Source organism: Epinephelus fuscoguttatus, linkage group LG11 (genome assembly GCF_011397635.1).
Source record: "Epinephelus fuscoguttatus linkage group LG11, E.fuscoguttatus.final_Chr_v1".
NCBI classification, from domain to species: Eukaryota; Metazoa; Chordata; class Actinopteri; order Perciformes; family Serranidae; genus Epinephelus; species Epinephelus fuscoguttatus.
Window position 1 is genome coordinate 21,661,730 of NC_064762.1, and position 13,556 is coordinate 21,675,285.

Below are 13,556 nucleotides of genomic sequence, written 5' to 3' on the forward strand. Positions count from 1 at the left end.
ACTTAAATGTTATTCTTCTTTGGAGCACAAAAGGTTAAGGGTTTTACAACAGGGCCCTTAAAATTTACAGCACTTTCATAGATTTATAGTAACAGTGTAATATTTGTTGACATCTTAACACTGATGAATCTGTCTTGATTCTTGTTACTGGTGACTCATTGCAGACTAATAACTAGCACAGCAGGTCAAAATTAATATCTTGTCTCGGAAATGACGTCTTTGGGGAGGATAGCTGGGCATCGCCCTGAGCCACATTTACTCCCACGCACTGATCTCTAATATACCTAATTACAAGACCGCACATATGGTCTCCAGATGTCCAGAGAAACTTGTCACCAAATATCCTCCCAACACACCACTGAGAACAGATTCTCCCAGTTTACTCCCAGACAACAGACTCATTTTTCATCAGATTTTTCTCTGGCACAGACCTGTAGTTTTCTCCTGTAATAGGTGCAGTGACTCAACCAAATCAAACATTTGTAGATGACACTAAGCCTCTAAAGTCCCCCTCAGTGTCACACAGGCTCTAAAACGATGGTATGTCTTACTACTGTGAAACCACAGAGATTTAGGACGGATGCACCAAGTTTAAATGACAGACAAAGAAAAGGGCACAAAAGGGAAATAGAAAACCACTTCCTTTGAAAAGTGTTGAAAGAATTTGTTTTTGATGGAATTTTAGCTGAAAGACAGGACTCGCTGATTGTTTAATCACCTTTCTATCTGTACAATGACACTGTTAACTGTATCACAGTTGTGCGCACGCTGTGTAGTCATCTCACCGTGGTCTGACGTGATTAGAATGTTGACGCAGTGGTGCAGGTTTCTCTCTGTCAGGCCATCCATCAGCATGCCCAAAATCTTGTCCACTCTTTCCAAGGCCCAGACGACCTGAAGGCACAACATCATTTAAAACTTTAACAGAGGTCAAGTGTTACTGCCGCAGGAGAACAATGTTCAGGAAAACTGTGACTCTATCATGGCAACACCTCAGGAACAATAATAATTGGCAAATTCAATGGAATACGTGCTTGTCAGCATTTGTCACAACCACTGGTCAAAAAGTTGTTTTTTTTTGGTAGATTCAAGACGTGATTAGTTTGTTTCGCTTCCCGCCCGTGCCTGCCCCCAAATCAGTGCGCCAGTAAACTGAAAGCAGTTTGGTTGTGGAGAGTCAGGTGGAGCAGAGAGCAGAGGGTGTGTGTACATGCGCCTGTGTGTGCAGACTGTGCAGTAAGAGCTCTGCAGCTCAGCAGCACCCTTACAATGGACCGCAAAAAGAGGAAAGGTGGAGCTGAACGGGAGTGAGATAAAAAAAAAAAAAAAAAAAGGGCCATTGTTCGCCTTTGTTTTTACATGGTACTGAGAACATTGCTACATTGCTTATTTTACTGCACAAAATATTTGGTAGGTCTTCCTCGGTCAAAAATACCTCCACAGGTGGGTTGCAGCGCAGGCTGAAACAGTTTGGGGACCCCTCTTAAGGATAGGCTCTTATCTGTCTAAGTTCAAAAGTTTTCAATATCTATCTAATGTTACTGAAATAAGATCAGATAAGGTGAAGTTGCTGCTGACTTATATTTTTACTTGTTTTACTGTTGCATTGAATATGGGTGTTGCCATATTGATTATGATAAGCTGACATCAAAATGATTTGCTGACAAAATAATAATTAATTAGTTCAGCATAATACCCATTCATATAGGAGTCCTGGTTTATTGAGGGGCACATTTGGTGAGGGTAGGGAAGAGAAAAGCACTGGACTGGAGGACTATGAGTAGGGTTGCTGTTACACTTGTGTTTAATAGAGTTGTTGTATGACTGTCAGCCTGGAATAATGAGCTTTGGTGATTACTTAGCCCATATGTGTGTCTGTGTGCACGTGTATGTGCACGTGTGTGAGCATGTAATGTGTGGATTGGGTGGCCTGGGTGGATGTATGACTCCTGGCCTGAATTTTTGTCCCAGTCCATCCCTGCAAACATGTGGTGCAGACATGAACACTCTGGAAAAAGCTGGTTAGAGGAGTTCAGTGGAAGATTATGTCAAGCTACTTGTTCTAAGGGTTAAGAATGAACTTTCTGGTGACTTTTTCTGTTCAGTTAAAAGGCAGCTTATAACTGCAGGTTTAATGTTTAGTGAAAGACTGACCTGGCTGCTTGTTGGACCATAACGATGTCCTGATGAGTCAGGTTCATCCAGGTACAAAGTGTAGAGGTCGGGTCTAAAATCACAAAGGCAACAGTTAAGTGTGATGTACAGTGTTTTTTTTATGGCAACTCATTACATTATGTTTTAAATGTAAATGAAAATGAACATGTGATACCTTTCTTCCTGAGGTAAACTGAGCCATTCGAACACTGTCGACACTCTCCGTTCAAATGAAATGCTCCTGTGCACAAAAAAACGGAATTAATAAATGCCTTTACTATATGATACCATAAATTTTCCTGGAAATAATTTAAGAGTGTTTTACATAATGGCACCAATCTTACTTGTCATACAACTTGTAGAAGGTGGGGAAGGTGCCATTGATGTTTACATCAGAGCCAGGCCAGAAGAAGGTTCCTGCTCTCAGTTTCTGACGAATGGCAGTGACCCAGACCTGACGGGGGAATAGGTGAGGGGAGGATGGGAAAGGAAGGGAGATGAAACAGAAAGGATGGAAATGCAGGAAAGGACAGGACAGGAGAGGACATGAAACAGAAGAAGAGAGGATTGGATCAGAGAGGAGAGCAAATGAAACAAAAGGATAGGAAAGGAGAGGAGAAAAAGATGAGAGAGGAGAGGAGAGGAGAGGAGAGGAGAGGAGACAAAACGAGAAGGGAAGTGAGGAAAGGGTGGGAGGGGAGAGGAGATGAGACAAAAGGATTGAAGAAAGGAGGAGAGGAGAGGAAACAGAGGGGGGGAGAGAGGAAAGGGAAGGATCAGAAAGGAGAGAAGATGAAACAAAAGGAGAGGAGACAGAGAAGGGAAAAAGGAAGGGGTGTGAAAAGGAGAGGAGATGAGAGAAGAGGATGCAAGAGAGGAGAAGAGGAAACAGAAGGGGAAAAGAGGAGAGGGGAGGATGGGAAAGGAGAGGAGACAAGACAAAAGAATGGGAAAAGAGGGATATGAAAGATGAGGAGGGTTGGGGAGAGGAAACAGGAGAGGAAAGAGAGGAAAATAAAATAAAAGTAGACAAAGGAGACAAAGGAGATGACAAGAAAATGAAAGAAAGGAGAAGAGAAGAATTGAGGCAAAAGGAAAGAAAAGGAAAACAAAAAAGAGAGGAGAGGAAACAAAAGGAGGGGAGATGAGGGTGTCAGCTCAGTTCCTGATTAATTCAGACAGGCTAAGCTGTAGTAGAGTAATACCTTATTCATTCATCTCACAGCACAAGTGTTCAGTCCATTAAGATGAAAGTGTAATTCCTCACAGACCAGCCACGACTGATGGAGATCCATCTGCCTGGCTTCATGTTAAATCGATACCTGTTCTGCAGGTAGCAGTGGTTTATTCATGCAGCAGGCTTGTGAGCATGTTTTGGCAGATGCACTTAGTTGTATTGGTTCACTATGAAGGAATGCAGTCCAGGAATCATTATTCATTTATTCCCCCCTCCTGGAAGGTCGTATGGCTGCTGCATGGTGTGTTTTTTAAGAGGAGCAGCCTGTCACACAGTTGAGGAATGAAATTTAAGAGGCATCCCATTTAGACGGGAACCACAAAGTGTCTAAACAAGCACAACTCGCAGCCCTCACAAGCTGTCATTTAGCACGAGCACAATCCATAATTATATCAAGAAGATCTTTCCGGGGAGAGGTGATTCTCGGCTATGAAACTCTGCGCTGTCCAAAAAAAAAAAAAAAAAAAAGGCTATTCGCAGACAGCAAATTACAGCACGGCCTGAGCACAATGTTTCATATTTCTTACACAAGTGGATTCATGTCAGGTTTTCCACAAAATCAGGGTGTGGTTACTCTTATCTATTACAACACAATAGGGTCTGGCTTTCCGATGTGTGAAGGAAATGTTACGAAATCACTGCTCAAACTTCCCTGCTGTGACCTTTGCCAATGAAAATACTTTTAAAAGACTAATATTTACCTAACAGTCACACTGCTCCCATTATACACAATGTCGTGGTCTCACAGATTCACTTACCGGCTCTCCTTGGTACCATTTTGGGTTGAACTTCTCCTCAGTTTTCAAGCTGAAGAAAGCGTTTTGGTCCACATCGTACATTTTGTTATCCACAATCCCATGAGACTCAGGGTAAAGACCCTGCAGAGAGACAGACGCAGTTAAGGTGAGCTGTTTTGATTCTGTGGCTGCAGGGGTTTTAAGTGATTACCTCCTCTCTCCAGCCTTTCTAACCTAAATATTACTGGTAACCACAGCAGTTTATTTTAATTGCAGGGTCTGTTTTCAGCCGAGAGAGGTGAAAGGCACTCTGTAAGCCCCCTGGTTCTGCTGCTGTTCCTCTCCACAAGCACATGTAAGCCATTAAGCCTCCACAGTAATCTCTGTATCACTGTGAGGAGGCACTGCCTCTACAATCACAGGGAAACCCCCAAATCTCACACTAGTTCACTGTTGAACTGTGGTACACTAAAAGCAGTGGTGGAAAGGAAGAAAGTGCATTTACTCAAGTAGAATTTTGAGGTATTTTTCAGAGGGAAATATTGTACTTTTCAGTTACTTTTCAGGTTTACATTAAAACATAATAAGGTAATAAAATAGTGCAATCAATCTTTTTTGTCTTGTGACCTCTTACAAAAAAAAACATTAATTTGTTTCACTGAGCTTTGTTTTTTCTTCTTTCCTGCCCCATTAATTAACTCACGACCCCTCAGATTTATCTGGTAACTGTCTGACGTGGGCCCAAGCCCTTGTTTGACAACCACTGCACTAAATTCTGATGCCCATCCAGTGAAGAAAACTGGATAAAGTGCACCACTGGGGTGCCCTTGAATAAAGAAAACATGATAAAGTGCTCTCTAGGGTGCCCTTCCAGTAGAAAAATGTGATGATATGCCCAAGGGTGAAAGAAACATGACAATGTGCCCTTGGGTGCCTCCCTCCAGTGGTAAAAACATGATAAAGTGCCCCCTAAGATGTCTTTAAATGGAGTAAAAGTGATCAAGTACCCTCTAGGGTGCCATTCCAGTGGAGACAGCATGCTTTAGTAATCTCTAGGGTGGACTTAAAATTGAGAAAACATGATGTGGTGCCTTATGTGCCAGAAAACTTTCTGTGCACTGGTGCCCTTTTTACTTTTTCTGCCCCTGACCCTCAGACAGCCAGAGTCCGCCCCTGATGTAATATATAATATGTGTAAATCACGGTCACCATTTTTCTGCAGAATGAATACTCTTTGATATTTTACTGTCAGTGCTTCTCTTTTGAATAGAAGACTTTTATGAGCTCTTCTTACACCATTGACAAAACAAGTCAGACAAAGCAATCTGTCATATAAATCAACCCCTGACTCTGTGAGCCAACCAGGAAAGACTTACAGTCACAATGCTGTAGTGGTTGGGGAAGGTCTTTGTGGGATAAACAGGCCTCATGTATGGTGTTGTGACTCCAGTGTTTCCTGCAACACAGTTATGTTCAGTCTTGGGATGCACAGTAAACCACGAAGAGCTGTGAAGCCAACAATGTCGGGGACTTACGTAACTTGTTGATGATAGGAAGGTGGCTGGCGTGATCTTTCAGGTACTCCGCCCTGAAACCGTCCAAGGACACCAGGATGAGAGGGGACCTGTTAAATCTGGGAGGGAAGACAGAGAGGAAGAGTGATGCTTTACGTTGACACTGAGGTAGGGTTGGGAAAGGGAAATGGAATAATTACTCAGCAGGAGATATCTTTGGCACCAGTACTGTACCAACAGTGTTGTACAGTAGGGCTATGTAGGCAGAGTACAAAGCAGCTCTTTGACTGAGCAGGAGGAAAAAAAGTGAAATCACAGACCACACAAACACACAGAGGAGGAGAACAGGAAGAGTAATGTGAATCTACTGATAGTATATCAAAGAGGGTTCTGTTGGTCTCTGCAGATCTGTTTGTTGCCCAGTCTGAAGCACGGCCCTTTTCAGTGGGAGCACTATATTAATTTGATTATCTGCAAGAATGACAGATTGATGCTTCATAACTCGTGATAAGTTATATAACTATCTTATCGCAGCTACACAGGACTGTGAATATTGACCAGAAGTATCGAATAGTGTCAAGAAACGCAGGATGCCGTTAAATGATTGGTCAACACTACAACGACCACTCTCAAGTTACATACATAGTCATCAATCTATCATTGATATAAAACTGATTGTACGTATATAATAAACAGAAGTGCTTAAGCATTCCATTAATTGATGTCTAATTAGACAATAAAAACAGGAATTATTTAAAAAAAAATCTTAATTAATTAAAATAATTAAATTGAATTATTCATAACTGATATTCAATAACAAATAGAGGAATTTTAATAGCATTTTTGATTTAATATAGTGACTAAAAAAGTAAATTAATTGGTCAAATTAAAATGGGTATTTTAAGAAAAAAGATGATCAATAAATATATTATTTAATAAATAAATAAATAAATAATGGAATTTCAAATTCAATTTAAAAATGCTGTTTCGGAGGGATCAGTGAATAACTGGATTAAAATGAATTAATCAGCAACTCCTATACTTTGGTCCTTGCAAAATAATCTATATATTCAACAAATTAACACGTTAAAAAAATGTTTGCCATCAGCACTTTCCACAAGAGCTTCCTCTTTGCGTGCAAAGGCCAAGCCCCACATTAAAATAAACATGTGGTTTTGTCAACACAAACAATACAAACAAACCCAAGAGAACAAGTGACTTTGATATAAAAAAACGCAGACAACATTCATTTGTTCAAAGATGTTTCAAAACCAAAAGAAGCCTCATTTGGAGCCACAGGTTTTTCTTTTCCATCGTCTAACGAGTCTGTCTGAGGTTACTCCCTTACCAAAGCAGAAACACACTCACACATGTGACCACACACTCACCACTCACAAACACATGCCTGATTACTCAGAGTTATTAGTCGGGTTTCCATAGAGACAGTTGCTTTTTTTCCCCACTAAATCAACACCATCATAAAAAACAAGAATTATGTGTTTGGATTATTTACACACTTCTAAAAAAAAAAGAGTGACAGAGAAGTCTTTCTATTTTTCTCTGTGGTCACAGTTTAATTTCCACTAAGAACCGCCTACTGAGAACAATAAGCTCAACTCAGTCAATCTGTGGGAGTTACAGCTGAAACGTTTTATTCTCGACACTAAAACATGCCACAAGTTATCGTACAGAGGAAGACAGCAGCTTCTGTGATCCAAACCAGGCCAGATGGGATGTAAGGTATTATTTTCCATTAAAATCATGTCAGTTATCACATTACAACAGCATTACAAGAGTACTGCATTACCCAGGTGGACACTGTGGGAGATGACTGTCCGCCGATTCCTGCTGTAGCCAGAGTTCTCCTTCTGCGGGAAAAGAAGAGCACTGTCAGTAAAAAAAGGTATGCTTCAGGTTGCCGAGTAGCACACCTGGTGGCATCCCATATGCAAAGGCTACATTCTTGCTCCAGCGGCTGCAGATTTGATTGTGACTTTCTAGCCCTTTGCTGCATGTCATCCCCTCTCTGTCCCTTATCAAATGAAAGCACCCCCGGGAAAAAAAACAAACAATAAAAAATAGGTATGCTTCTAGTTGCATACAATATATTTTCCTGACCTAATGTTAATGTGCAGTAACAACAACACTGATGTCACGAATGGCGAGAACTGTGCTGACCTTTAATGCCCCCCCAAATATATTTATGATATGAATGTTTTACAAAGGAATAAACTGTTTTCATGTAGGATATTGCTTCTCTGCGGGCGCTATTCAGGCTTGCCAATGCTAACACCATGTGTGAGAGGCACACTGGGACTATGGTTAACCAGTGTCCTGCTATTTTATACTTGTCATGGCAATTGCCACCACAGCCAGGGGGTCAACATACGTAACAAACCCTCAGAGTCTTGCCTATTTCATCATGGTTAGAGAGGGGTTACACTGCTGGACCACACTTTCAAATCCAAGCGAACAGACTGAAGCTTATTCTGAGCAGAAAAAGCAGTTTTTATACACAATATGTGTTTTGTTGGAAAAATCTTCTGTGTTGACATCATATGCTAAGACAAATGAAAGTGATTTAGTGTGCAGCTCAGAGTTCAGTACTCAAAAACAGATCTAATCTGCCATATCACAGCCTCTGTGGGTGTGGTTTGACCCGTAAAAGACATGACATCATGTTTTTCCAACTGAGCATGAGTCAGGCATGAGACAGTGGGCCCCTGGGCCTCACCACCTCTCCTACATAGGGACAAAACACACAGAATTTTTGGGTGGTTTTGCATCTTACTGCAGTCGTTACGCATCTTTTGTGGTTCTGCGTCTCTTTGTGGTCCTTTTGTGTTTCATTGTGGTAATTCTGTGTCATTTTTGGCTGATTTGTGTATATTTGCAGTCATTTTATGTCTGCTTGTAGTTGTTTTGTGTCTCTTTGTGGTTGGTTTTTGTCGCTTCATGCAAATTTTGTGTCATTTTTGGTTGGCTTCTGTATATTTGTAGTCATTTCGTGACTCTCCGTTGTTGTTTTGTCTGTTTTTGTAGCTATTTTTGTGTCTCTTTGCACTTCCTTTGCATCCCTTTGTGGTCTTTTGTGTCTCTTCCTGGTCAGTGCATGTTAATTTGGGTGACATTTTGCAGGCAAAGTCAAGAACCCCGGGCACTGTGGGCCCCTGGGTCTGTGCCTAGTAGGGCCGATCAGTAAACCATCCATTCAACTGAGCCCTGCTGACTTCAAACCAGTGAGAAACACATAAACAAAAACTGAGATCCCAAAATCTCTCATGTAAAATAGCCAACATTGTTAAACTTGGACAGAAGATCTTGGGAAGATCTTGGATCCCATCAGTCATAGTAAGAAGCTGATTGTGAAAATAAGTTTTCAGGGCCTTTAACATCAAATTAAAGGCTCTGTATGTAAGAATGTGGCCAAAACTGTTACTGCACTCAAATTCAAAATACTGCCGCGAGTCGTGTCCAACCCCCCTCCCCTACAGATTTGAGGTTGCTGGACAGCAGTACGCTGGAGACTGATTTGTTCGCCCACGGGCGGCTGCCGTGGCAGGGCCGCATCGGCATGTCCGTGATCTTCGGTTTTCCAGCGGCCCGTTTGAGCAAGTCCGGCTTCTCTGCTGCTAACGCTGCTGCCGGGATACAGCTGAGGAGGAGCCGGCTGCTAATGTTATGTACCGGGACACTGCTAATGCTGCTTGCTGTGCTGCTGTAGCTCAGTCGTAACTTTAACTGATGCTGAGACTCTACTGACTGTGTGACTGGTAGACGGCGGTGGGTGGCGCAACAGGCCAAAACACAAATTCAAAACATAAACATGATTTGCGGACCGTAAAATATTTTTTTAAATGCGAATATTCTGGCCGTACTATTGTTGTCGGTGAGATCAGTATGTTATATGAACATTATTCCTTAGTCTCTGTGACATATTAGGAGGATTTTGTGCCTATTTGCTTTAGATTTCTTACATATAGCTCCTTTAAATGGCATTATTGAGTCATTTCAGAAGCACACAAGAGGAAGTGAAAGTCCAGCAATGCCACACTGTCATCCACATATTCATCAGATGACTAAATACAGAGAGGGACTGAAGATTTCGTCTGCTTCCTGGCCAGTGAAGTTTTCCACTGTTCTTTTTTTTCTTTTAGGCAAGAAGAGCGCACAACTCTGTGAACCACATGAATATGTTGCGTAATGACATGAATGGATAACAGCACACACAGACTCTATTAACAAAGACAAAATACTCAACCATCACATTTTTAAATCAGATTTTGTGCAGGACATGACGTGTTGTCATACCACAGAAACCATCTGGACTTTGTTCACATGGAAACAAAATAGGGAGAGAAAACAGCTAAAGAGGTTTGACCATTTCACTACTGACCACATCGTATCATCTGAGGAAATACATGCATGTGAAACAAGAGAAATCACTGTCTTAGACCCATTTTGCACGTGACATATTGGCAACTACATTCACAACATGTAAACCTGCATTACTTATTATTTTAGGACACTTGGGGACAGTACACACAAAATTGATATATGTCATGCTGAACTCTAGCAAACAGATGCTTATTTGCACATCCAGCTGACACAGAGTGCATTAATCTGGAGTCTTGTTTCTGACCATCTGACAAATATAAATCAAATATTTACTCATCTGTTCGCTCTCAGCCAACTTCTGAAGGGAAATATCTGTCTCTCTTTAGCTGCTAAATGCTTCGCTATGTTCACAAGCTTGCAGCTAACTTTGTCTGCCTGCAGAGTAAGTGTCAAATCTCTTTTGGATCATTACTACAAGTGACCACCTTTACATTAAACACAGTCATGTGACCCATTCTTAGTATAAACACATTGATCTGTGCAGCTTTAAAGACACATTGAAATGAAAAATACATTTTCCAGGCTGCAAGAGTCCCTGAGTTAAGTTAACAAAATCTCTCTTTATCTCTCTGATTTTTATGGCTCATTTTGAACACTACATGAATGTATCCAATCAAATGTGGGGTGCCTAGCTAAGCCCACCAATCATAAAACCACACTGACTGTTAGCTCCTGAGTAGCTAGCACAGCAATATCACAATAAGAGGTCTGTGTGTACATTTCAGATGGCAAAACTTTGTTTACATTTCCAAAGAATGTAGCTGAGGTCTAAATTATTCATTCAACTCTCATCCCCCTCCCTCTTTCTCGTTCAGATCTAATGAGGCGGGTGCGGGAGGCGTGGGTGAAGCTCTGTGCAACACTCCATTAAAAGCACAAAATATGGAATGTAAACAAAAGATAAAGTTAAGTTTCTGGGGAGGAAAAATAGGGGAAGGGGGTCACATAAGTACACGACAAAGAGGAAACGAGTGAGTCTCATTCTGGTGTTGCAATAAGGTGTGATTTGAATGTATTTGTCAAGCACTGTAACACAAACCTAATAAAAACACAACATATCCTCTATTGTTTTCTCCAGAGCAGCTCTGCAAGCATTTGGAAACAAACTAAGTCTTGCTTGAGGACATTCCCACAGATGGTTTGACTCTGCACAGGAAGCTTTTGGCCATTTCTTTCCCCTTTAAAGCAACTGCCTTCCCAATAGCATCAGTCAAGCCTGCTGGTGACTGGACACATGACAGAGGGAGTCTTAGCATGTCAGTGAGAGCCCCTCTTCACTGCCTCTCGAGGCCAGCAGTGTGGTTTGGACCGAACACGGGGATGCTCTGTCTCAGGAGAGAAGTTGCTGTGGTCTGTAATCCACGGGAAAGCCCGCTCTCAGCAGTTCATACTACATACTGTCAGACTCGAGGAAGAAGTAAAGTCCTGAGGTTATTTTTATTTCTTTTTATCTGCTTCCAAAGGCCTCACCAAGAAAGCAGCGTTACAAAAAAAAAGCTCCAACAAAGCTGCACAGATGCAAAAAAAAAAAACCCCGCCAAAATAAGAGTCTGGGTGAGTGCAAAGTCAAGATTTATTCTTTCCATATGGCTTTCATGTTAGCTGGGTGGGAAATATAAGTTAAAGGGAATGCCACAGCAGAGAGAGCACCCCGCCCTGGGCCGGGGACAGTTGCCCACAGTCACCACCACTGCCCCCGAAATGGAAGAGGAGTGTTTTGGCACGGTGGTTTGCAACAAAGAGCACACTGAAGCTACTGCCCACGTCTAACCAGAGGGAAGCTATAGCTGCAGAAAACATGCAAACTTCGGGTGAACATTCCTCTTTCACTTAAATGTGTGTTTATGACGTGTTTTACAGGAGTGGGCAAAAAAAAAAAAAAAAAAAACTTGAATCACACCACCTTGACAGAAACATATCCTGTGGATAAATCAAACCCAGTCTCAGAAGGTAACATTCACCTCTGTGTCTCTCTTCACCGGCTGGCTGGTTGGTAACTTGACCCTCCTTCAGTATTGCTGTAAATACTTCCTGTTTAGAGTTTCTGACGAACCTACAATTAGCAAGATCTACATTCAATGTACTTTCTGGCAGCACAAGCAGCAGGTTTGCAGCCTTGCAGTGGGAGAATGCAGTTGTTCCTCTGCCCACTAACAACTTGTAGCATGTATTTTCACCAGCCTTTACAAAATAAGTGCTCCAGAGTGAAACTTGAGATGGTTATTTCTGTCTTTCTCTCTTGTTGCAACCAAGGTTTCTTCATTCACTCTGTGCTGTAGAGTGAAAACCACGGCTCAGAGGGAGCTCAGTCAGAAAATATAATATAGTATCGGTAATATTTACATGTGAGTGAAAGCAAGAGCAGATGAGCAGTTTGTGATTTGGGAATGAAATCTTAAATCTGTGCAAAAAGGGGACAGATTTTCCAAATTAAAGCCCATATTTTTGTATTTTCTGACCTGTTAGTAAGTGGAATAGTGTGAAACATAGCATCGCAGTAAAATGAGTGTCCTTGTGAGTGTGCATGAGACGCACAACATGCTCTATTGTGATACTAGTGGTCAAGATTACCTTAAAACTGCAGCCTAACTATATTGTAACTAACTTATGTTACCCTCTGAAAAACCCTACATCTAGTGACTGTGCTAATGGATACTTACAAGGTGTGGAAACACCATAAGAAACATACAAGCTGTTAAATCAAGACAATAAAATGGCCAACAGTGCCTACCTTTCCCATTACTGCTCTTCTTCAGATAAAGAACCACTGCGAGGATGATCACCAGTAAGCACAGCAGCAGAACCTGAAGCCAGAGAACACATTTTAGGATATGTTTAGGTTAAGATCACTGAAGGTATTATAAATCAAATGCAGCTGTCAACAAACATAAAAGAAGATGTTCAGATTGAACTCCTGGCTCTGGTGAGTACAAGGTAAAAGAAACAAAACTCCACAAAGTCAAACACTCTGTATTTAATAATGATCAACAGTGTTCTTCAAATAATGCCCCACTGTTATAAATGATGATGGAAAAACATTTTATCTGACAGCTGTTAGTAACCACTGTCACTTGCTGCAAGTGGAAACTGAACAAATAATCATTATCATGGTATTCTGAACGATACTGTGGTGAAAATGAACTTGGCAAAAAGCTTGTTCTCCTGGCACTCCAGACACTCTCTAGTGTCAGCTACATGCCTTGTGACCATAATATAAACATAGTGTGACCGACTTCTGGCTCCCTTAGAGAAGCAATAAATCAAGACATTTGGAGGAACCATAAACAACAACAGAACGTGTGCTGTGACTACACAACAGACAGATTTGTTATCCTGTGTTGGCTCTAGAGACAGCAATGTGGGTTGTTCAGTCCACCACTTTGGTCCAGAGTAAGATACCTCAACATCTATTTAATGGACTGCCATGAAATTTAGAAGAAACATTCATGTTCTCCAGAGGATGAATTTTACTGACCTTGGTGATCCCATGACTTTTCCTCTAGCGCCACAATGGGG

At 41.5% G+C, this 13,556-nt stretch overlaps 1 protein-coding gene across 1 annotated transcript in view; it reads right to left on the reverse strand.

Moving 5' to 3' along the window:
• The window catches only part of enpp1 (ectonucleotide pyrophosphatase/phosphodiesterase 1), a 38,121-nt gene that overhangs the window by 19,435 nt on the left and 5,130 nt on the right, over positions 1–13,556 (reverse strand). Inside the window, exons 2-10 of the mRNA XM_049589921.1 lie at positions 12,772–12,844; positions 7,450–7,510; positions 5,664–5,761; positions 5,505–5,584; positions 4,150–4,269; positions 2,499–2,608; positions 2,330–2,395; positions 2,155–2,227; positions 786–894 (exon numbers count right to left, since the gene is read on the reverse strand). Coding sequence (XP_049445878.1) covers positions 786–894; positions 2,155–2,227; positions 2,330–2,395; positions 2,499–2,608; positions 4,150–4,269; positions 5,505–5,584; positions 5,664–5,761; positions 7,450–7,510; positions 12,772–12,844 — 790 coding nt within the window. The remainder of the gene's footprint in view (positions 1–785; positions 895–2,154; positions 2,228–2,329; positions 2,396–2,498; positions 2,609–4,149; positions 4,270–5,504; positions 5,585–5,663; positions 5,762–7,449; positions 7,511–12,771; positions 12,845–13,556) is intronic.